This window comes from Rhagoletis pomonella, unplaced genomic scaffold (genome assembly GCF_013731165.1).
Source record: "Rhagoletis pomonella isolate Grant_MI unplaced genomic scaffold, Rhpom_1.0 Rhpom_scaffold_00003, whole genome shotgun sequence".
Lineage (NCBI taxonomy): Eukaryota > Metazoa > Arthropoda > Insecta > Diptera > Tephritidae > Rhagoletis > Rhagoletis pomonella.
The window spans coordinates 49985024-50009413 of NW_023458557.1; the positions used below are offsets into that span (position 1 = coordinate 49985024).

General features: G+C 37.5%; 1 protein-coding gene and 1 long non-coding RNA gene across 4 annotated transcripts; one reads left to right on the forward strand and one right to left on the reverse strand.

Moving 5' to 3' along the window:
- Window positions 1-4013: 4013 nt before the first annotated feature.
- LOC118736599 lies at window positions 4014-5599 on the reverse strand. Its single transcript, XR_004992735.1, has 3 exons — window positions 5277-5599; window positions 5036-5206; window positions 4014-4969 (listed from the first exon to the last, which is right to left on the reverse strand). It is a non-coding gene; the product is annotated as an uncharacterized LOC118736599 (long non-coding RNA).
- A 4080-nt stretch (window positions 5600-9679) lies between these two features.
- Window positions 9680-15080, forward strand: LOC118735284 (DNA repair and recombination protein RAD54-like). 3 transcript variants are annotated; one of them, XM_036464944.1, is made up of 8 exons: window positions 9680-9749; window positions 9819-11082; window positions 11175-11328; window positions 11457-11600; window positions 11668-11929; window positions 13042-13205; window positions 13275-13668; window positions 13754-15080. In XM_036464944.1, exons 1-7 carry the CDS (start codon window positions 9747-9749, stop codon window positions 13618-13620), a joined length of 2337 nt encoding a protein of 778 aa, XP_036320837.1. In that variant the 5' UTR covers window positions 9680-9746; the 3' UTR covers window positions 13621-13668; window positions 13754-15080. The 3 variants fall into 3 exon arrangements, with proteins under 3 accessions (XP_036320837.1, XP_036320836.1, XP_036320838.1); XM_036464943.1 differs by having other exon boundaries at window positions 13275-15080; XM_036464945.1 differs by lacking the exons at window positions 13275-13668; window positions 13754-15080 and having other exon boundaries at window positions 13046-13199.
- The last annotated feature ends 9310 nt before the right edge of the window (window positions 15081-24390 follow it).

Here is a 24390-nt window from a genome sequence, read left to right on the forward strand (position 1 = left end):
TGCATACATCATACATACATATGTATATGTAAGTAATGCAAGCAAATGCTTTTTGTTGGAAGGAATGTAGGAATAAGCACAAATGCGTTTATTTATTATATGTATCTAATAATTGGAACTTAGGGCCAGTTTTTCAGTGCACGGCCGTGGTTTAAACCATGATTCAATAATACAAGGTTAGATAATTATTGACAGCCGCGGTTTGACACTCCTTTACAAAAGGTTGCATTTACGAAGGACGGAGAAAGACGAAGAATGAAGTCCCTTGGTGCGTATTAGTAGAAAAGTACTCAAAGTAGGCAATTAGTAGTGAAATTCCTTTTGTAAATTCCAATGTATTTGCAGGAAATCTGGCATTTTAAACGAAATATTGAACGTAATATTACAAAATATACGTGAATTACGTAATTTATGTGCTACTTAGCTGTATAAAAACTGCAAGGGCTCAAAATTAATATACAACTACTGCGACTTTTATGTAGACATCCATTATGAAAAAAGTTTATGTTTTCATCAGTTAAATGTGCTCCATATGTATATACAAATAAACATATTGCACAAAAGCTTATACTTCTATTTCACACCAAAGCTTCACTTTTTCCAAGTAAAGTTGCAAAGAAGCAACACGGTGCCACTGCTAAGGGAGCGGTGCGAGAGAGACAACTGTCAGTTTATCGAACCTTGTATTATTGAATCATGGTTTAAACTAAAGAGCGAAATACACCACACAAGCGGCTTGTCAAACATTCTTCAAACCTACTTTTCCCATTTCGCCATACACCATGCAAACATGACTCGTTCAAGCAAAGAATTTTAGTTTTCTTCCAGTTCGCAATGCTAAATATTATGGTTTTCTTTCATTTTCCTCTCTTACGTCCTTACTCGGTGAAAATTTCGTTGCAAATGAGGCGATTTTGCTATACACAACGCAAGCGGTTTGATCAAACATCAACATGGCGGCCAGAAAATCAAAAAATTCTGATTTTTGCTTAAATTTCCCTCAAGCGGTTTGTCAAACCTTCAAACACCCCCTAACACAGCACAAATGGCTTGAAGCAAAGGGAAATTTCGCTTGGTTTGTCAAACCGCTTGTGTGGTGTATTTCGCTCTTAAGTTTAAACGCCCGATCTGGCTGGTTTAAACTACGATCAGCCAATCAAATGTCAGCCAGCTGTTCAATTTAAACTCAGTTTACATAATCCAAGTTTAAACTGGCACTGAAAAACTGGTCCTTAGTGGGTATAAGATTAACTAATGTGAAAAGTGCGCGTCTGGTGAAGACTGAGAGTAAAGAAAAGCAGAAAAAACAATATAATTTTTTTTTAATGTTTTGATTCGCCATTATAAGGCTATTAATAAGAAACAAAAAATATACACACGTTAATAGAATAAGCATATGTATGTATGTATGTATTATGGCTGGTTTTCATTAGGTCAAAATCACTGATCACAAATGTCGATATCGCAGTGCATGTCAAAGACTGTCGTCAAATTTCGGTCTCAGATGATTGACATTCCGTTTTCATTACTGATGTCAAATGTAGAAGATATAGTAGGTTAAGTTAAATTGTTCGATATTTTGAAATATCAATATCTTATGAACTACATAACCGATTAAACAACTAATGATGTCAAAATAAAGATGATTAGTTTATCTTTCAGTGATGTACATAATTTTTCTGATTTTTTTTATATTTTTGAGTCAGAAATACAAAAAAACAAAAAAAAAATTGTTTTCATTAAATTACCTTTTTTGAAGAAAATTGCATTAATGCTACAGAAATTTATATTATTTAGAAAGTACAAATTATTACCGTATATAGAAAGGTTTGTTATAGGGCAAAATTTAATAAAAGTAGTGGGAAAAATCGAAATAGTATATATATTTTTTTATCGTTTACCAAAAATTTGCTTTAAAAAAGTTTTGGTAAATACGCCGTAAAAAAGCTATTAAAATTATCTTTGAATTGGATTCAATACTTTTCTAATCGGTCAAGTCGTTTCCGAGATATTTAACATATAAGAAATAGGAAAGTTGAAGTTTAACCTGTTATATTTTCTTTATTTTTTACTTGCCCCAAATAATTTGGTAATGGTTGAAATCAGCATGAAAAGTTCTATCGATCTGCATTTGATTAGCCGTATCAGTTGCGGCACCGAGATAAGCGATTTAGAAGAAAAATTGTGGGGGCCAAAGTTGTAGGAAATTTGATTTTCACAAGTCTGACCTTACTTATTTATGCCGTAGATTTGAAAATGAACGAGATATAATGCAATATTTTGAGATTACCGCTTGTTTCAAGTTTATTTCGAAAACTATCAATCTTAGAACGACCAAACTTGTATAGAATTGAATTTCCTACAACTTTTGTTTTTGTGATTTTTCTTAAAAATTAAAAATGGCCAACCATTTTTTTCGAAAAAAAAATTCGCACGTGCGCAATCGCTAGATTTGGTTGCCACTTGCCATTTACACGGAGACTGATCCCCCCGAGGGCAAAAGATCCAGAAAAATTATTCGAGAATTAATTTTTGTGAGGTCTAAAGTGTATGACTGGAAAATGCAGCAGTGGTTTTTCCTACATAGAATTTGATGCTCTTTCAGATGAGCATTGATTTTTTGAGGACCTCGATGATACTCGGATCCTACAGGCGAGGCGTCGCTTATCTCGCTGCAGCAACTGATACGGCTAATCAGGGGGGCTTGCAGCACTACCTATTCGTATTGCCCAATCCCTCCCCTGTCGCGAGGAACAATCAAAATACGGGACTCCTGACATACTCGAATCCCCAAAAAAAAATTTTATTTATTTATTTGTTTTCTGGGCCCTGACTGGCCTTAGGCGAGGTAGCAGGCCCATTTCGTGTTCCCTCATGTATGAAGTCACCAAATATATACATGGCCTCTGGGACCCCTACTCTACTCGGCTTAGTTTGATGTGCTCTTGGACTATTAGTATGCTTTAGAAATATTTACGGAAATAAAGCACATGATTTCGTTCGTTTTTGAGTTGTAGCAGGTAGGGATTTTTTCTTCAGTTGGGATTTCCCTGAACACCAGATACATATTTCGTAAATACGGACGTTCTTCATAAAATTTTATTTTGTAGGAGTTTTTTGTGTGCACCTAAATAAGTGAGATAAACGATGCGTGTGGTCCATTCGCGATCACTCACAATAAGTTATCCTGAAAACTTTTTAGGTCGTTGTATGGAAGATGTTTTTTCGCGTTTCCGAGGAATACACGTACAAAATTGTCAAAAAAATCGTTATCGAATCTATTGATACCAAAATTAAATTTTGATATTCTCCACTTCTCAAAATTGGAAATTGAAGAAAACAAATATATAAAATATGGTAATGTAATAATTTGCTTCATTTTTATATACATATCTGGAATAGTAGCTTATGTCAAGGGCCGGCTTTAGTATAATGCGGCATGCGCAGCATACGATTTATGTTTTCCAAAAAAAAAAATCAAAAAGGCTGCTCTGTAATAAGATTGGAAAGAGAAATGCGATGCAATTACCACTGTTTTACATTAGTGGAAGGCTTTTCTATTACTTCTACCACTGACGACAATGCATATATGTAGATATAGATTATAGCGTAATTCCCCGGAAAAGCGAAAAAACATCTTCCATACAACGCTCTAAAAAGTTTTCAGGATAAGCTGTTGTGAGTGAGGACGAATGGAGCACTTGCATCATTTAAATATGTAGGTGCACACCCAACACTTTTACAAAATAAAATTTTATGAAGAACGTACGTATCTACGAAATATCTGCAGTTCAGGATAATGCCAACTAAACCACATAACTCCGCACTTAGACAATTGCAGTTTGAGGAAAAAATCACTACCTGCTACAACTCTACAACGAACGAAGTCATGTGCTCTATTTCCGTAAAATTTCTAAAGCATACTAACTATTAGTGGAAAATAAACAAATCCTGAAATTTTCACTTTTACTACATAATTTTATTACGCTATAAAACTGCACAGCTGGAATTTTTCTAAAAATTACGAACAAAAAGTTTAGAATTTTTGGGTGTAACTGTTGTTGAAATTTCTAATTTTTGTACGAAGTTTAAAATGTGGATTAATGTGGTTCTGGTTATTTAATATGCTAGAATTTTATAAAAAAACTATGAACATTAAATAAACAAAAGAAAAAACCAAAACTGGTCAACATCTCACTTAACTTGATCATCTGACCACAATGGCATATAGGCAATGGGCGAGTCCGCGCTTCCGCCTTTCTCCCCTGCGTCCACCTAAACAAACAAATTAAGCTTAGCAGCCCTGTAAACCTACCTCTGACAACTGACCCACACATAGCTGTCACGGGTGGGGCCTACCTCTCTGTTGAATTATTCTTATCTAACTACGTGGAAACGACAATGCAATTGTGGTAAATATTTGCAATGAATTTCTAACATTATGTAACAAACCTGAAACACAACTGCAACTTCTGTAATTGAATATAACTTTTACCTTTTTTTTGTCACGGGTGGGACAAGACCAATACTACAATTATTTTAGAACCACAAATCACGCACTTGTAACTGAAATATCCATGGTACTGCATGTGCCTATTTAAAATACGTTTGTGGATGAAAGATTTTCCACAAAGGTGACACACAAATGGCGATTGTCCAGAATGAGTGCGTAAATGAACATCTAGGTCTATTTGCCACACATAACGTTTTTGACAAACTTGGCATTCTATCGAAGCTCCCTTGTGATGGAGCTCGTGGATTGTTAGACCATTTTTATGAAGAAATGATTTTTCACACTGAGCACATTGATATATTGGTTTGCGGTTGGTTTCGTGCGTTAGCCTGTGTTTTTTGTATGTATACGGAGTTAAAAAGCTTTGGTTACAGATGTCGCACGGAAATCTTTCCCGATTCTCATTGTGACAGAGCTCATGATTTTTTAGGGCACATGACTCCTTAAATGTGTTTGCTGGCGAAGGTAAATTCAACAAAGATAGAAATTAGTCCCCAAGTTAAAAGGAACGGAAATACTTACGGCAGGCCTGACAAAGAAAAGTTTTTGGTTTATGACGTTGCTTATGTTTTTTTAATGAGCTTCTCTTCATTATTTTCCCACATTCTTCACACTTCACCGGCTCAGACAAATCCGACAAATCGATTTCTTCGGTAGATATAGTGATGTTCCGATATCAGTGAAAACTATCTCCTGAAATTGAATAAAAATAAATTAAAATGTACTTTAATAAATTTAAGGAAAAATATTGTTATAAACTTACAAATTGGTCATAGGCAAAATATTGTTTCTTTTGTTTACTTTTTACCGCTCTTCTTCTGCCATTGTTTACTATTCACGGTGCATTATCAAACGTCAAAATTACTGGCCTACTACTATTTCAAGCAGAAGAAAGAACACGAACATTTGAGGTGTTCACAGTTCGTTCCAAATTTTGCCTGAAAATGTAGACGTCTACATTTTGAGACATCTTTAGCATCAAACAGTGAGCACCCCTTTCTAGCAGTCGTCGCAAAATCGTCTCAAAACTTTGCTGGTGTTGCCAGACATTTCTTCTTTGCGTGCTTTTTTATATGTCGCCTTTCGATTTTGTTTCTGAAAAATTGTAATTATTCAACTTAATTACCAATTCCTAATATTTGTTATTTCTTTTCCTTGATTTGTTCTTTTTCATCAGAAATCGCGCTCAAATTAAATGCAAATACAGAAAACGTGCCCAATAAATAAAAAAAATGCGATTAGTATTGCCATAATGCAACCCTGCTGCGAGGTTGCAAAATGTAGACGCGTAAAAAACATACCTTTGAGTGTGACAAAATGTAGACGGCGTCGTTTTCCAATTTTGTATGGGAAACAACAACACCACAGATTTTATGGTTAGAAAACGTCTTAAAATGTAGACGTCTACATTTTGAGACACTATTTGGAACGAACTGTGAACACCCCAATTTTCTTGTGCATTTTCTTAAGAGCTGGATACTAAAGCCCTGTATGCAGCTCTCAAGAAAACGGTCAAGAAAAAATTGCCATTATTTCGTGTGTGTGTCCAAGGAATTTTGACATTTTTGATACTTCACAGCCTGTTGCCTCACTCTTTCCTCAAGAAATAATGGAACGGGCATATATTTCTGTTGCAAACCTGGGTTGCCTTGTGCTCTTTTTCTTGAGAGCTGCATACAGGGCTTTAATAATAACTCATAATATAGATAAAGCACTCACAAAATTTAATACATAATACAATTTCATTAAACGCAGATAAGTTCTACTACATATTTCTACCAAACACTTGAATTATGAATCGCAAATTATTTGACAGTACTTTCAACACAACCTACTTTAAACCTACTAAAGAAATTTATTTATAACTAGATTTTAAAACGTAAAAAAGGTTAATTGGTTAATTCAAGATTTGTACACATGTCTTATCCACACATTTGTTAGATTTATCAAGACAAAATTTTGTGCTATAAGGCTCAGTTTCCCATGGAACCTCCCATATACATACATACTTCAGGCTAAAAAGGCTCACAAGTAAATTTTTTCGTCTTTCCACGGTTTATTACTTGATTATTGCTGCCAAAGTTTTGCGCATTCTGCGTGATTCTGCGCTACTATTCAGTAAATAACTATGCACTTATACAAGAACGATAGAATACAAGATTGCGCATTCCCGCAGAATGACATTTGTGGCAACGGGTAAACAAAGAATATGGCGCAGAACAATGATTTGAAAGTTGTGAATTTGCAGTGAGAAAACGAGTTTTCTTCACGATTCACCGATTCCTCAAGCCATCTTTGAATATGGCAAATTAAGCACAACGTTAACAAAAAATATACAACCACTCTTGAAATGTGTTCAAAAGAATAGGTCTTATTAATTAACTATTTAGAATTTTTGTGTTTGTATTGCAGGTGCCGAAAAAGTGATAATATCTTGTCACAGCGCATGTCTTCCTGTAGAAAGTGGTCTAAATTGTATGGCTTCTCCTGCCGGCAGAACTCTACCCACTTTCTGGCCAAGGCGTCGTCGCGGCTGCTGCAATTCAACACACGACACGACATTTTTATAAAGTTTTTATTACAAATAAAACGTTTTTTACTTAAGAACGCACGAATTACTTCGATTTTTCACTTGAAAGTACACAATACGTTTGCACTTGTTTATAAATAAAAAGTTTGTTTACGTATTGCCATAAACGTCAAAGTCGGCAAAACCAAAGTAGCGGTTTCGGGAATGCGCCACCTTCAGTTCATTACATCATGTTATATACATATGTGTGCATGGATATGAAATGCAGACCTTCGTTTTATTGAGTCATGATTAAGGGCCGCTTACTCAATGTCTGGTTAACACTAATCTCCGGTAAAACCTCGTTATCGACGTTACCGACTCCGTGTTATATGCATGGAGCCGAACACGTCGATAATGATGTTTAAACGGAGATTAGTGTTAACCACATATTGAGTAAACGGCCCTCAATAATACAAGGTTCGATAAACTGACAGTTGTCTCTCTCGCACCGCTCCCTTAGCAGTAGCACCGTGTTGCTTCTTTGCAAATTTACTTGGAAAAGTGTAGCTTTGGTGTTAAATAGAAGTATAAGCTTTTATGCAATATTTTCATTTGTAAATGCATATGAAGCACATTTAACTGATGAAAACATAAATTGTTTTTAAATTGGATGTTTACATAAATCTCATAGTAGTTTTATTTTAATTTTGAGTCTTTTTGCAGTTTTTATACAGCTAAATAGCACATAAATTACATAATTCACGTAGATATATTAATATTTCGTTCAATATTTCGTTTAAAATGCCGGATTTCCTGGAAATACATTAAAATTTACAAAAGGAATTTCACTACTAATTGCCTACTTTGCGTACTTTTCTACTATCATTTTAGCAACAAGGGATTGCATTCTTCCCCTTTCTTGCTCCTTCGTAAATGCAACCTTTTGTTAGGTAGTGTCAAACCGCGTGTATTATTGAATCATGCATTAATGATGCATGATAATTGTGCACAAGTGCGCTTGGGTATAACAAAACAGAAATAGCAAACTTCAAAATTACGAACGTCACACACTTTTTCTCAAATGCTATTGCAAATTGCTGCTTCTCAACCGTTCAGATCTGTTCTGATTGGTTCATGTTCGGATTCATAAAAACATCGACAAATATCGATGTTTGAAGCCACGACCATCGATGTACCTCGATACATCGATATAGCTCGATACAGCGACGTAGCTCGATACATCGATGTTTTTTTATATTCTTATAATATAGCTAGGGACACGATATCGAACAGAAAGTATCGATATGGTACTCATTTAAAGTATCGCTTTAAAAATATCGGGTACCCATTAATATCGGAATGAAAATACTCGATATTCCAAATATCGATACCAAAATCCAAAAAATTTATATGAATATAGGCCGCTGTGGTGCAATGATTAGAAGTGCTCAAAACTTAAAAATAAAAAACAACTCCCCATTAAAACAAAATCGCCGTTCAAAGTCGACATAAAACTGTAGGGACCCCTTTTGTGCCACAATATTAATAGCCCGAACACAATGAAAACGACGAGCTATGGACCATAGTTGTCAAATTATTTTAACACGTACTCTTATGTAGATAATTATTTTGGCGACGACCGAGCTACGCAACGACTGTGGTTGTGGCCAGATTAGATCTATTTCTATCTTTCCAGCGACAGTTAAGGATCTTCCTCTTCTTTTATGTCAAACTCGTACAAATTCATGATGTCGCCGACGCATTCAAAGAAATCATGTCGCCTTCGACAAAGCGTTTAGACAATAAAGATAACAAATTGGGAGCTGTGGCCCGTAGCTCGTCGTTTTTAATGTGTTCAGAACTTAAGGCGCACTTGACAAATCGGAGGAAAATCTCGGTCAAACACTAACATATTGTGTAACAACACGTAGATTGAGGTGTTGGCTTAAAACACCGAGTTCGCGGGTTCAAATTCCACCACATACAATCCTAACCAGGGACGTGAACCGGTTTTGAACCGCAAAACCGCTCTTTTCTATTAATTAACTGAACCATTAACCGAACCGAAATTTTCCACAAATGTTTGATCCGAACCGAAAACCGAACCACTTTCTATAAAGATTTAAAGGTTCGTTTCAACCAATTTTCAATAGATAAATGTACCCACTTTTTTCTTTTTGGTAAACATGGTAATACCCATCATGTTTGTTTACCATGTGACAATATGAAATGTGAAGGCAACCCATCTCATTTGACAGACACTTGACTCTTAGCTTTGCGCGTTGTTGCACTTGACACTTGACACTTAAACTTGTTTGGTTTTTCGAACCGTTGAACCGAACCGAAACCCCGGTTCAAAGACCAAAAAAACCGCTTTGACAAACCAATCCAAAAGTGCAAAAACGGTTCGAACCGCTGAACCGAACCAAACAAATTTTTCATCCGGTTCACGTCCCTGATCCTAACTATATTACACATTTCTGCTCTTAAAAGCCCAATTTATATCGGGAAGAATTGTTAATAACATTAGCCTTGTAATGTGAGTTTATGACATTCGATACGATACTAGGGTTCTGGTACTCGATTCCAAAAAATATCGTTTTAAAACTATCGAGTAGAAAATATCGGTATCGAATGCCAAAAGTATCGATATGGTATCGTATCGTATCGAAATTCGTGTACCTAAATATAGCCGCCTATTCGAAACAAAAATTGATAAAAATGGTAGATATGCGTTAAAATACTTTTATTTTTTCCAACTACTAAATTTAATTTGCAAAATTGCATTCCCAGCGACGAAGTATGGCTCCTAGCCAAAATCGGGAATTTAAATTACATCCATGTTGCGATTTTACACCACCCCTTCAAAACAAACGAAAACGTAGGTGTCCGGAGGAAAATTTGGTAAATAAAACTCGGAGTTCGCGCGTCGTGCCAATAAGTGAATATGAACAAGCAATTGCCAAGATACTTTCGCGGCCATTTAAAGTGCCTATCGCTGACTATGTGCCAGATTACAATGGTGGTAATCGATGCCTTGGGATGCGGCGCAGCAATGTACGAAAGGCATTGCACGATCCACATGCGTGCAATGCTTTGGTATTGCATATTCCTCCCAATTATACAGAACATCAACGCATTACATTGGATGCTAACAAAATACAAGTACATGTAGTAGTTGATCCACTACTAAGCAATATTCTGCGCCCACATCAGCGCGAAGGGGTTCGTTTCATGTACGAATGCGTCCAAGGGCTTCGTGGTGTATTCAATGGCTGTATTATGGCCGATGAAATGGGTTTAGGGAAGACTTTACAATGTGTAACACTAGTATGGACGCTACTTCGACAGAGTCCTGACTGCAAGCCGACCATTTCAAAGGTTATCGTAGTGTCACCATCATCATTGGTCAAAAACTGGGAAAAAGAGTTCACTAAATGGTTGCATGGGCGCTTACATTGTCTTGCTATTGAAGGTGGCGCAAAAGAAGACACAATTCGTGCACTGGAACAGTTTGTGGTGGATAGCGGACAACGCTGTGGTGCCCCAGTACTATTGATCAGCTATGAAACCTTTCGCATTTATGCAAATATTCTATGTCGTAATGAAATGGGCATGGTTATCTGTGATGAAGGTCACCGCTTGAAAAATAGTGATAATCTGACATATCAAGCTCTTATGGGGTTGAAGACAAAGCGACGAATTTTACTCTCTGGCACACCAATACAGAACGATCTAACTGAATACTTTAGTTTAGTAAACTTCGTAAATCCGGAAATGTTGGGCTCAGCGACGGACTTCAAGCGAAATTTTGAAAATGCTATACTACGTGGCCAAAACGCAGATTCTACAGATAAAGAACGCGAGCGAGCAGTAGAGAAAACACAGGAGCTAATAGGTCTTGTGAATCAATGCATCATACGCCGCACGAATCAGATATTAACAAAATATTTGCCTGTTAAGTTTGAAATGGTAATATGTGCGAAACTTACTCAAATGCAAATGGATTTGTATAGAAACTTCATAAAATCAGATAAAATACGAAGAAGTCTTACAGGTAAGTTCAGGAAAGGTATTCAAATTATTTTTATCTTTCAAATAAAACTACAAATAGCAACTTTTTTTTTATTTTTATCTCCTCCACTGCAGATTGCAATGAAAAGACCTCTCTAACTGCTCTTGCCAACATCACGACGATGAAAAAACTGTGTAGTCACCCAGATCTAATTTACGAAAAGGTTTTGGCACGCGAGAATGGTTTCGAAAACTCTCAAGATTTCTTTCCTGCAAACTATAATCCAAAGTAAGTATTAACCTTAAGTGTACAATAAAATAGACTACAATATCAAATTTCATTTCATTTTTAATGAGACATGTAAGTTCAAAAATGCTCTTATATTATGTCCAACACTTATACATATTTATCTTTAGGGAGTTTAATCCAGAATTGAGTGGTAAATTTATGCTCCTGGACTTCATGCTAGCGTCTATACGCACAAACAGTGACGATAAGGTAGTCCTTATTTCGAACTATACACAAACACTAGAGTTATTCGAAAAACTTGCGCGTAAAAGGTATAATCTTGCAGTAAATATATTTAAGTCTTGAGTATATAATATATCCTTTGATTATCATTAACAGAAGGTACACCTACGTTCGGCTTGATGGTTCCATGACCATCAAGAAACGCAGCAAAGTTGTGGATAAGTTCAACGATCCGCTATCCGATTGTTTTCTCTTTATGTTGAGTTCCAAGGCTGGTGGCTGTGGTTTGAATTTAATTGGCGCGAACCGTCTTTTCATGTTCGATCCAGATTGGAATCCGGCAAATGATGAGCAGGCAATGGCTCGAGTTTGGCGGGATGGACAAAGGAAACCATGTTACATATATCGTTTGGTTGCTGTTAGTAGAGTTATACAGCCTCATTGCGAGAGTCGTGTCGAATGCAAGTCGAAGTCATTTTTCGAGATTCGAATAGTACCGAAAATTTCATGGCATTGCCTAAAATTTCGACTAGACTAGTGCATTAAAGCCGAAAAAATTGGCTTCGCTGCACGACAGTAAACAATGCCAATTACGTTAGCGTAATTAACGACTTACGCATTGGGGCTGATTAGTAGTATGCTGAGCTGGGTAATTTATGATTACGATTAGATTTTAATTACGATTGCTTAATTGTAATCCTTAAATTACATTCGACTACGATTATTTAAATTGTAATCATATATGTTACCATTACGATTATAAAATTTTAGGACAAAGATTGCTGTAATCGTAATTATGAAATACATGATTATGAATATTGTAATTGTAATCCTAAAAATTACAGTAATTGTAATCATCAATATTACGATTACGAACACTAATTGTAATCCTAAAAATATCATTACAATTAATGTAATCGTAATCAAGAAAATGTTGATTGCGATTTACTAATATATTGTAAAGGTTTAGTAGTTAAGTAAATTAGCGTAGCTTTGACCGAAAAGTATATAAAATTGAAGAAGGTAATCAATACCAAACTTTATTGCAAATACTGCGACTAATCTGTGTAGAATATTACAATTCCAAACAAATAACCGAATTCGTAACTGAAAACCATTTTGGTGAATAAAAATCCATATTTGGTCCAAAGAAAATTAATTTCTCGATAACTGTAATCGTATCATTAATGAATACGATTGCGACTACTTTAATTGTTCTCCTAAAAATTTTAACGATTACGACTACTGTAATCCTAATCCTAATTTTCATTATAACAATTACGGTAATTGTAATCTTAAAAAAAAAGCACGCTTACGATTACAGTAGTCGTAAGCACAAAATTTTAAGGATTACAATTAAAGTATTCGCAATAAAGCATGTTATAATTAAAATTACAGTAATTAATACTGAAAATTTTCGTGATAACAATTACAGTTATCGTAATCAAAATGTAATCGTAATCATAAAGTGCCCAGCTCTTCTAGTATGTAATAACTATTCAAAAATATCTATGATTTAAACATTTTCAGACAGGCTCGATTGAAGAAAAAATACTACAACGACAAACTCACAAAAAATCACTGTCAAGCACTATAATCGATCATAATAAGAGTGACGAAAAGCATTTCACACGTGACGATCTGAAAGACCTATTCCGATATGAAGAAGATATCCTTTCCGACACGCATATAAAGTAAACAAAACTTACACTTTTAACATATTCATTTGTTCGTTATTACTTTTATTGAACTATTCAATGTAGATTAAAATGCAAACGCTGCGTAAATAACATACAAATGCAACCACCTCCTGAGGATAGTGATTGTACATCTCATTTGTCGCAATGGTATCATTGCTCGAACAATAAAGGACTGTCGGACAGTACATTATCGCAGGCATGGCTAACAAGTAAATGTGTTTCTTTCGTTTTCCACCATCGATCGCAAATTGAGGTACAGCCAAAGGAGGAATCTACAGATAAAGAAAGTATGCAGGTCGATTGTGGTAAGGAAAATATGAATAAAAAACATAGTAAGTGCAAAAAGGATGTGGATGACGACTACTCCGATTATGAACCAGATGATCCAGCTGATAGTGATTATGAGTAGATTTATGACGCGTGTATTTTGCTGCCCTATTAGAAATGGTTACTATAAGTAGTACAAATCCATAGTTCATAAACACTTGTATATCGTTACCTTAATATACATAGAAAAGCCCTATCTCACATCGTCGCTGAAATACAAAACGCAGTTTGATTGATTGTGATACTTTAATAATTCGCGCAACACTGCTCGAACAAGGCCTTAGTTATGGCTTTTTGCATATCAGCGACGATGTGGGTATACTAAGGTAACGATATGTACATGTTCTGAACAGTTAAAACGTTCGCAAAGTTATATGTAAAGCCGAATTTCATTTTAATATAATTTAGGCAGGTACTGCAATTCACTCCGGAGTGAATTTCAACCAAAGTCACTTTGAATTCAAATGAATGGGAGGTGAATTGCAGAACCTACTTCATTAAACATATACAAATAATGAGGTAAGAATGATAGAATACAAGATTGCGCCGTCCTGGCGGCGACGACATTTTTCAAGTAAAAGTAAACAAAGCCGAATAGGAGGATAGAACAAACTGTTAGAAGAGTAAATTTTCTTATATTCAAATTTTCGATAGAAAACGTGGTTTAATTGTGTTAAATTGTAAAGATATATCATTTATAAAAATAAAAATGGTAAAAAACGGCGGTTTTAGTGAAAATATTAAGGCCCCGCCAGATAGAAATTCTTTTCTGCGTCTTATATTCAAATTTTCGATAGAAAACGTGGTTTAATTGTGTTAAATTGTAGACATATGATTTATAAAATTAAAAAATAAAAATGGTAGAAAACGGCGATTTTTGTGAAAATATTAAGGCCCCGCCAGATAGAAAACCTTTTCTGCGTCACAGGGATGCTTTTAACTAACATCCAAGTTAACTCTGTGATTTTGAATAGAAGACGCCACATTGGGAAGACGTGCATTGCCGCAACTGATAAAATTCGTCATATGCGGCAAAACAACAACAACAACAAAAATGTATGGAACGGATGATTTTTGACCAATCAAATTTAGTCAAAGCATCTCTCTGGCACAGAAAACACTTTTTATCTGGCGGGGCCTTTAGTGAATTTCAATGCATTTAAAATTTCTGAGGCGATGTTTACTTTTACTTTTACTTGAATTGTCAAAATCGGCAAAACCAATGTAGCGGTACGTCTGATGGCTCTAACTTTGTTCTCTGCGTCGTGATAATAAGGTACACTTATTGTATATGTATGTAGGCCACCGATGTTTCCGAAATAAAAATTTCTGTTCAGATTACATAGCTTAATGCTAAAGCTGAAACATTTTGGAGGTCAACTGTAAATGCTGTAAATACTTAAAATGTATGCATGTATGTATATGTTTACATTTACATGTAATATAAGTCATATTTCACTTGTAGTTAAAATAATGTTACTCTTCAAAGAGTCTTTCAATGTTGCTGAATTTAATTTATCTTCTCTGTGTGTTTAATAAACAAGGAATTACAATTTTATAATTTTCTTAAAATATGCATATTATAATAAAAATTCATACGGTGTATATACATTATAATTGAACGAGTTGCTCTAATATAGTACTTAGTTTTAGTTTTAAAGCTATGCGTTGTAATGCGTATAAGCTCATAAGCGCTTGCCAACTGAGGTTTTAAGTAAATCATATATAGTTACTAGATTCAGTTACATGAAATCCATGTTTTCTTCAAGTTGTCAAACTACTTTTTCATTTTTTTTTTTGTTATAACATCGATGAAAAAAAAAATATCAAATCTTATCGGCGCGGTATCTCATGGTATCCCAGCACTCGCGGCAGTGATTTGCTAAACTTCCTGAATTTCATGCCAAACATTACTCTTTGCTGGTGGCTTATCTAATGGTGCTGTTGAAAGACTTTGACATTCGAGGAGGAATTGTTGAATACCTTGATAGTAGCTAAAAGGGAAAGAGTATTTGTAAGCGACCGTCTATAAACCGAATGGTAACGCATGGTGATTCATCGAAGGGCTCTCCCATATGTCGTTCTGGGAGTATTGATTGAATACCGTCACGTTTTCCTTGTGCGATGTGGCAAATGCAAGTCCTTTTGAAAAGTCTGTCAAACTCAAGAATTTCCAAAAAAGATTGCAGGAGCATACATATTGCGAGTGTCGACTGGCAGTAGAATAGAACTTTGTCGATCGAGTCGACAATCTTTCATTTCGCTATTGTGTAACTTGATCGACACAAATTTCTACTATTGTGAATGGTTGACTGAATTGTAAACAGCTGTTTGTTTTTTTACATTTGTTTATTTAGTGTTCCATTTACATCATTTTTAAAATAATTGCTTTTATTATAAAATTAAAAAAATGGATACAGTTAAAATATTGTTTAGTGATGAGGAAGATGATGTGGAAGTTAATCGTGAAGTATTTGGAACGCAACTTGTTGAAGAAAAAATACGGTACGGTTTAGTTATTTGTACAATGATGTTGGGTAATTGTGTCCAAACGTGTGATCCGATTTTAAAAACTTTATCATACACGTGTAGTGAAAGAATTAAACTTTAATTTAAAATAAAGATTTTAAATGGGAAATGTTTAATGTTTAGTAGCGCTCACATCGTTTTTGGGGTGGGGGCGGAGGGGGGAGGCCCCAAAGCACCCCACTAGAAAGGGGACAGTCCCTGGGGCTGAACAACTTTTGCAGAAAACACCTTCCTTCGGCCGCACTTAGGGATTATAACCCTCAGGCAGTAGAATTCTCCCTTCTGTTTTGCGAGGAAAAGGAGCTGAACACCGTTTGCAGAGGCCACCTTTCTGCGTAGGCGGCCTTCGGCCGCACTTAGGGATTATTACCCTCAGGCAGTAGAATTCTCCTTTCTGTTTTGCGAAGAAAAGGAGCTGAACACCTTTTGCAGAGAACACCTTTCTACGTAGGCGGCCTTCGGCCGCACTTAGGGATTATAACCCTCAGGCAGTAGAGTTCTCCTTTCTGTTTTGCGAAGAAAAGGAGCTGAACACCGTTTGCAGAGAACACCTTTCTGCGTAGGCGGCCTTCGGCCGCACTTAGGGATTATAACCCTCAGGCAGTAGAATTCTCCTTTATGTTTTGCGAAGAAAAGGAGCTGAATACCTTTTGCAGAGAACACCTTTCTACATAGGCGGCCTTCTGCCGTACTTGGGATTATAACCCTCAGGCAAAAGAATTCTCCTTTTTGTTTTGCGAAGAAAATGAGCTGAACACCTTTTGCAGAGAACACCTTTCTGCGTAAGCGGCCTTCGACCGAACTTAAAGCAAGCAAATCGGGCGGGACCAACCAACACCGCCTACGTCATGGGCAATATTTTTGCAGAGGGGTTCGAACCCTCATTGATAATAATACACGCCCGGAATAAAAGTAGCGGTAAATTTACATTTTCTTTTGTATTGATTTCCCCTGTATTCCTTTTTAAACATTGCCTTCTTTGTATGTATTATTTTGTACAATATGGCAACACATGTTATGTGTCAGTTTGCAACCATGTGTTATTGTAAATATGGGTGCAATTCAATGTAATTTACAAGTCTACAAAAGTTGAATTAAAGTGATTTATATGCAAGATAAAATAAAATAAAAGTGTGTAAAGTATTAGGTACAGTGTTATGTGCATTTATATATATGAAAGTATATCGACGTGGATTTCCTACTTGGGCGAGGCATGAAGATTGACCTCCAGGGAATGATCCTAACCTATGGCGACAGGAAAGTGCCGCTTAGGGTTGGTTACGACAACCAGTGCTTCAGCAGACGGTTGGTCGTACAGGAAGTGCCGAAAATTCCACCAGAAACGGAAGTGGTTAGTTGGGCAGAGGTTGACAGTGATGGAGACGAAATGGTTTCGTCAGGAGAAGGAAGTGGTTCACCGATACAGGAAAAGCGTGACGGTTCCGCCGGCTCAGTGAAGATGTCGCAACAAGGAAGTGGTCATGGCGAGCCAGACAGTGTTTCCGACAGGAGGAAAGCCACTGAACCACGTTGCAATGGTGATACGCCGGTGGCCGAAAATGGAAGCGGCTGTGGAAGCAGTAGGCGCGCTTTGAAGTGTCCCGAAAAAGGTGGTCGGCAAAGACGAGCAGTTAAGGCGGAAGCCAAGGTTGAGATTATACATGTCCGGTCAATGAGGTTGACGCCGGCGAAAGAGCGAGATGCGGAAACACTGGGCACGTTTCAGCGTGAGGAACCGGATTTAGCAAGATGTCCTAAAGGCGGCATAGATCTGGCAAAAAGGGTGCCCACGAGAGGAGACATGGTCTGGTCACCACCAGTGGCCGGCAGAAGCACGATCATGTGAGATAGTGCACCACCGGAGATAAGCTGGAAGCAATGTCCAGTAACGCATCGAGCCGAGAGGAGCTACAGGAAGGCGATTTGGTGTTGTTGCACATGCCACAGCCGAAGAAAGGCTTCACCTCCGAACAACATCGTAACTGGAAACGTCCGTATAGGATTGACAAACGGCTGATGGACGCAGTGCATCGAATCCAGACAGCTGGGAGACCGAGAACTAAGATGAAAGACTTGCAGCGGTTGGAGCGGCAAGTGTGTCTGATCGGGACGATCAGACTTAGGTGGAGGGCAGTGTGGCGAATACTGCGGCAACGCGAAGCGAACAACGAGAAATAGGCAGAATGTTCGAAGAATGACGTAGAATGTTCCACGAAGAGAAACGTCAAGTTGGATGAACACTGCGAACAGCGAGAGAAAGAGAATGAGCGATAAACTTCAGAACGTTCTAGAGTTGCCATAAGTGCGAGCGCAGGTATATAAAGGCGCCGTCACAGCGAAGTGAGCGAGTTATAAGTCAGCAAGCTACAAGTAAAGTGAGCAGAGAAGTGAGTTGCGAATAAGCAAGCTATAAGTTTAATTGTGTTAACAAGTTTAGTAAGGCGTTGTTATTGCTTTAACAAGTATTGTTAAGTGTTTTTACTGTATTAGCGAGTATTGTAAATTGTTTGTTGTACAATAAAGTTAATTGTACTACAATTTGGTCATCGTGAGCATTTATTTAACAATCCAGCGATACGAGCCTCAAGTTATTTGGGAAATCCCTCAAGGTTTCGAGGATAATCGTAACAATATGCAACCAAAGTCAAACGGGTGATTTTGAAGGTGTTTTTATTTAATTAATTGTGATTAATTGGTTAATATTAAAGTCGTAAAGCAAGTTATAACTAATCGAGTAAAGTGTAAAGTGAAGGGGAATACAAAAATGTATTGGTGAAGTGGCTGCTTTAAAGAGAATATGACTGGTAAATGTACGCTAATTTCTGAATTTTACAAAAAAGGGCATATTTCAAACCAATTTGTAAATAAACTAGTGGCCGAAAATTACAAAAGTGAGTGTTAAAATAATGCGTAGACCTTTGACTACAAGTGCGTGGAAATGTTTTTGGAACGGGCCACCCCTTTGGACGGAATAGCCCGAAATAGTTGTGAGCGCTACTAAACCCCACCCTTTCAAATTTCCGAGCACTAGTTAATTAAATAATTATGCAGTTTTTTGTAAACTTTGATGTTGGTTCTGCCCCTACTCTTTCCGCGAATTCCTTTGCCTATGTCCTCATTCTCCTGCATTAGCTCGACCAACCACGCAAGTTACCTTTGGTTGCTCACAATATTTGACCTGCAATTCAGACACATACATATGTATATATATTCCACAATTTTTTACAACTTCCAGTTCAATTGACTTACTTTTTATCCATTATACTACCACTTTCTTGTGTAAAATTTATAAACGCAAACTCCAACGACTAAAAAACAGCAATAGAAGGATGAGCGATTATGACGTATTCACAGTCGCTAATTGAGCGACTAAGCGACACTCACAATAGCATCGATGATCGATAATCGCTTAATATTCGATTATCTACTAGCAGTCGACATTCGCAATAGGGGTGGTAAAGTAACTTTCGAAAGCAGTTTTTAATTTCGAAAATTTAACTTTCCGGTACTACTTTTGGCCTGTTTACCGGCCTGAGTGCTGAAATTTCCTTATTCAACTATGTTACAGGACGTTTTTATGTTTGATAAATTTAAATGGTCCATATCAGGAGAATAAATTAATTAGAAGTATATTTTTAAATGTGTTATGACATTTTTATAATTTTATTCAAATTTGGTAAAAATCGTGTCATATGGCAACACTCGATTGCCCGTGACAGCTCTTGCAGTACAAATAAAAATTGCAGTTGCAGTTTTACCTCGCAATTTTTATTTCCAAAAGTGATTTCTACAAAAAGGACTTTTTTGCTGCTTATACAGAAAAGTAAACTTTCTATTTCCCATTTTGGCGGCAAACTACGTAGAAAAAGCGCTTGCATTGCCACGTCTTACAGCACAGTGGCATACCTAAATAATAGGGGCCGGTGATCTAGAAAAAAAGAAAAAATGGACATGGTAAGCCCCTTATTCCTGATTTTATTAATAGTGCCAGGTTGACCGAGCTTTGTCCGGTGTGCATATATCTGCTTTTTAAAGTTTTCAAGATTTGGATAGCTTTAAAAAAATATTTTGGAAATAAAAAAAATTGATTAAGTAAATTTCTTACTCCAAAATTTAGGTGGCAACCCTATCCCGGAATACGCTGGAATGAATGGTACACATCTTGAGCGTATATGTACTGTGTATACACAAAAAAATCCTGATTGAAATTATGAAATAAAAATTGTTATTACGTAAAAGCGTGGGAGCAATGAATGATGAGCAAAGTTCTCAACCATAGCTTTCATTTGATATCCATATTGCGACATTTTAGATAAATTGTGTAGAATCGAAAATAAGTGGCAACCTTAGTGTTATCCTAAGGGATAATATTTGGTACGTTCTCTTGGTACCCATGTATAGTAATATTTCACCGTTTTTTTCTAAACAAAAAATTAAATAGATATGCGATTCACAATACGTGGCAACCCTATAAACTATATTTTTCAATTAGGGATCTTTAAAATAGCATCCATTTGATACCCATATTATGATGTTTTAATTAATTTGTAACTAATTTTCGAATAAAATCCAAAATATTATCTGTGTACAAAATTTCATCAAAATCGTTAGAGCCGTTACCGATAACGTTATGGATATGATTTTAAAAATTTGAACTGTGTTGGAAAGGTAATGAAAGACGTTTCATATATATATGTATTTATATAATGTATATCTATTTCGATAAAAAGTAAAAGAACGAAATTATGGCCATTTATTTAATAAAAATTTATGTTTTTCTTAAAAATATTTAAAGATATTTTTCTATCAGAAAGAGCATAAAAATACCTTTAATTTGGCGTATAATTTTATATAGGCCCCTATTATGAATTGCATTCGATTTTCGATCTTCGCTGGCTATCGAAGATCGAAAGTGAAATTCGTATTATGATCTACGCAAGCGTGTCCAAATTTTCGTTGAGTAACGAATTTTCTGTCGAACAGAATTTTGCTTTCGTTGGTGTAGCGAAATGTAAGAAAATTTTAAAAATGTATGATTTTGCATTTGTTTTCTTACTTTTTGGTGGCTAGACACTAATTTTAAACAATTTGTATTAATTTCAAGCAGTTCTAACGTCGTGAATAGTAAACACAAGCCCGAAAGTCTGGTTTTACATATGAAAGAAAATCCCTATACACTGTTGGCACGATCTCTGAAAACAAAATCATGGAGCTGTTTATAATTTTAATATATTTTAAATAGATTTGGATCACAAAATTTCTTAAATATATTGTATATCAAAATATATTCGAAAGACTGCACTTAAACTCTAACGTTTTCTGCTCCTGGCCAGTTTTTTAAGCCCTCATCCTCTGACAAATCGTTCAACCAGAACTCCGTTGTGCTAATTAAAATTTTTTTTTACCACGCTTTTATAAACTCGCTTTCTTTTTTATTTCATTTTAATTTGCACAAATTTACATATGTACATATGTATAAGCACACTATTTAGTTTGCTCGATCTGAAAAAAAGCACCTCAGCGGTGAAAAATATACTATTGTGAACAACCTAAACGAGCGAAATTCACAATAGCGCTATTCTTCATCGAATGAGCGCCATAATACCAAATGATAATTCGTTCGATCAGCACTTTCGACCACAGTCGAAGATCGAATGCAACTCATAATAGGGGCCTATGTGGAAATTAAAATTAAGTAAAAAAGAAAGAGAGTTTATAAAAACTTGGTTAAAATTAGTGCAGAGGATGAGAGCTTAGTGGAACTGGCCAGGAGTAGAAAACGTTTAAGATAGTGCTGCCTTCCGAATATATTTTGACATAAAATATATTTAGATTTATTAAAAACTTCCAACTGTCTAATATTTTAAAACTATCAACAGTTCTGCGAGGATGGTTCCGTGCGCAGAAGTGGAAAACTTTTGACTGCCATTCACCTGGGAGTGGCCAGAAGCGATTCTTGTGCGTACGGTTCAAATCGCAGCTCACAACGTCCGGATATTTATATCCACGTATCCTCTGGGTAGCAACCAAACACCCGTTTGGGAGCGAGCTAAAGTGAGAAGGCGTAAAACTTCGCGTGCGCTGGGTTTGGGTCCCGCCACGTTAAAACCCCGCCCAATGAAAAATTCCAACAAGCCTCGGATGAGACCCCCTTTTTCTGATGACGATCACGGCAAACGTATAAAGGACTATGATTTAAGGGTATGCACCTGGAATATCCGGACCCTTAATGGGGAAGGTGCCTCTGCCCGGCTGGTTGATGTCCTCGGGAAGACAAAGGCTGACATCACCGCTATCCAAGAAATGCGATGGACGGGGCAAGGTAAAGTAAGCGTGAAGCCTTGCGACGTCTACTACAGTTGCCACGTAAAGGAGCGCAAATTCGGTGTTGGATTCGTGGTAGGAGAGAGACTCCGTCGCCGAGTACTGGCGTTCACCCCGGTGGACGAACGTCTAGCCACAATCCGCATCAAAGCTAGATTCTTCAACATCTCGTTCATCTGCGCTCATGCCCCGACGGAAGAGAAGGATGAGGCGTCCAAGGATCTCTTCTATGAGCGCTGCCCCCGACACGATGTCAAAATCGTGCTTGACGATTTTAATGCCAAGGTGGGCAAGGAAGGGATCTTTGGCGCCACTGTCGGAAAATTCAGCCTCCACGACGAAACGTCCGATAACGGACTGAGGCTGATCGACTTCGCCGGGGCCCGAAATATGGTAATATGTAGTACTAAGTTCCAGCATAAGAACATCCACCAAGCTACATGGCTTTCTCCAGATCGAAAAACGAGAAACCAAATCGATCATGTTGTGATAGACGGAAGGCATGCTTCAAGCGTTTTGGACGTACGTACACTCCGAGGGCCAAACATCGACTCGGATCACTATCTTGTTGTAGCCAAGATACGCACCCGCCTCTGTGCAGCAAAAAATGTGCGCCCAACAATGCAAGGAAAGCTTAACGTCGAAAAGCTGCAATCACAACAGACGGCCAATTTATTCGCCACTCGACTCACACACCTGCTCTCTGAGAGCACTCTTCAACAATCCGACGTACGCGAGCAGTGGAACCACATTTCCCGATCATTAAGTACCGCCGCCGAAGAAGTAGTTGGATTTCAGCGAGCCCGAAAGAACAACTGGTACGATGAGGAATGTCAAGAAGCCGCAGAGAAAAAAGATGCCGCCTACAGGGCCACGCTGCGATCGGGCGCAACGCGAGCCATGTGGGACCGTTATAGGGAACTGAAGAAGGAAGCCAGACGTATTTGCCGCAATAAGAAGAGAGAGACCGAAATACGTGAGTGCGAAGAGCTTGAGATGCTGGCCGACAGGAAGAACGCCCGAAAATTCTACCAGAGGGTTAGGCGACTTACGGAAGGTTTCAAGACCGGGGCGAACTCCTGTAAGAACAACAATGGCGACCTAGTGATCGATGTCCAGAATATACTTAAATTGTGGAGGGAACACTTTTATAACCTACTGAATGGTAGCAGCGCTGAAAGTAGTGAGGAAGACGAACCCGAGTCCCCAGTCGATGATGATGGAGTAGCTGTCCCACCGCCTGACTATGACGAGGTACGAATAGCGATTACGCGGCTGAAAAACAACAAAGCTGCTGGAGCTGACGGCCTGCCAGCCGAGCTATTCAAGTACGGCGGCGAGGAGCTGATGAGGTGCATGCATCAGCTCGTATGCAGAATATGGTCAGATGAACGCATGCCCGACGACTGGAATTTAAGTGTGCTCTGCCCAATCCACAAGAAAGGCGACCCCGCCATACGCGCCAACTACCGCGGAATTAGCCTTCTAAGCATAGGTTACAAGGTCTTATCGAGCGTATTGTGCGAAAGACTGAAGCCCACCGTCAACGAGCTGATTGGACCTTATCAGTGTGGCTTTAGGCCGGGAAAATCCACCATAGATCAGGTATTCACAATACGCCAAATCTTGGAAAAGACCCGCGAGAATAGGATCGACACACACCATCTATTTGTCGATTTCAAAGCCGCTTTCGACAGCACGAAGAGAAGTTGCCTTTATGCCGCGATGTCTGAATTTGGTATCCCCGCGAAACTAATACGGCTGTGTAAAATGACGTTGAGCAATACCACCAGCTCCGTCAGAATAGGGAAGGACCTCTCCGAGCCGTTTGATACCAAACGAGGTTTCAGACAAGGGGACTCCCTTTCGTGTGATTTCTTTAATCTTATGTTGGAGAAGATAATAAGAGCCGCAGAACTGAACCGCTCAGGCACAATACTTCATAAGAGCGTACAATTGCTGGCGTATGCCGACGACATCGATATTATCGGTAAAAACA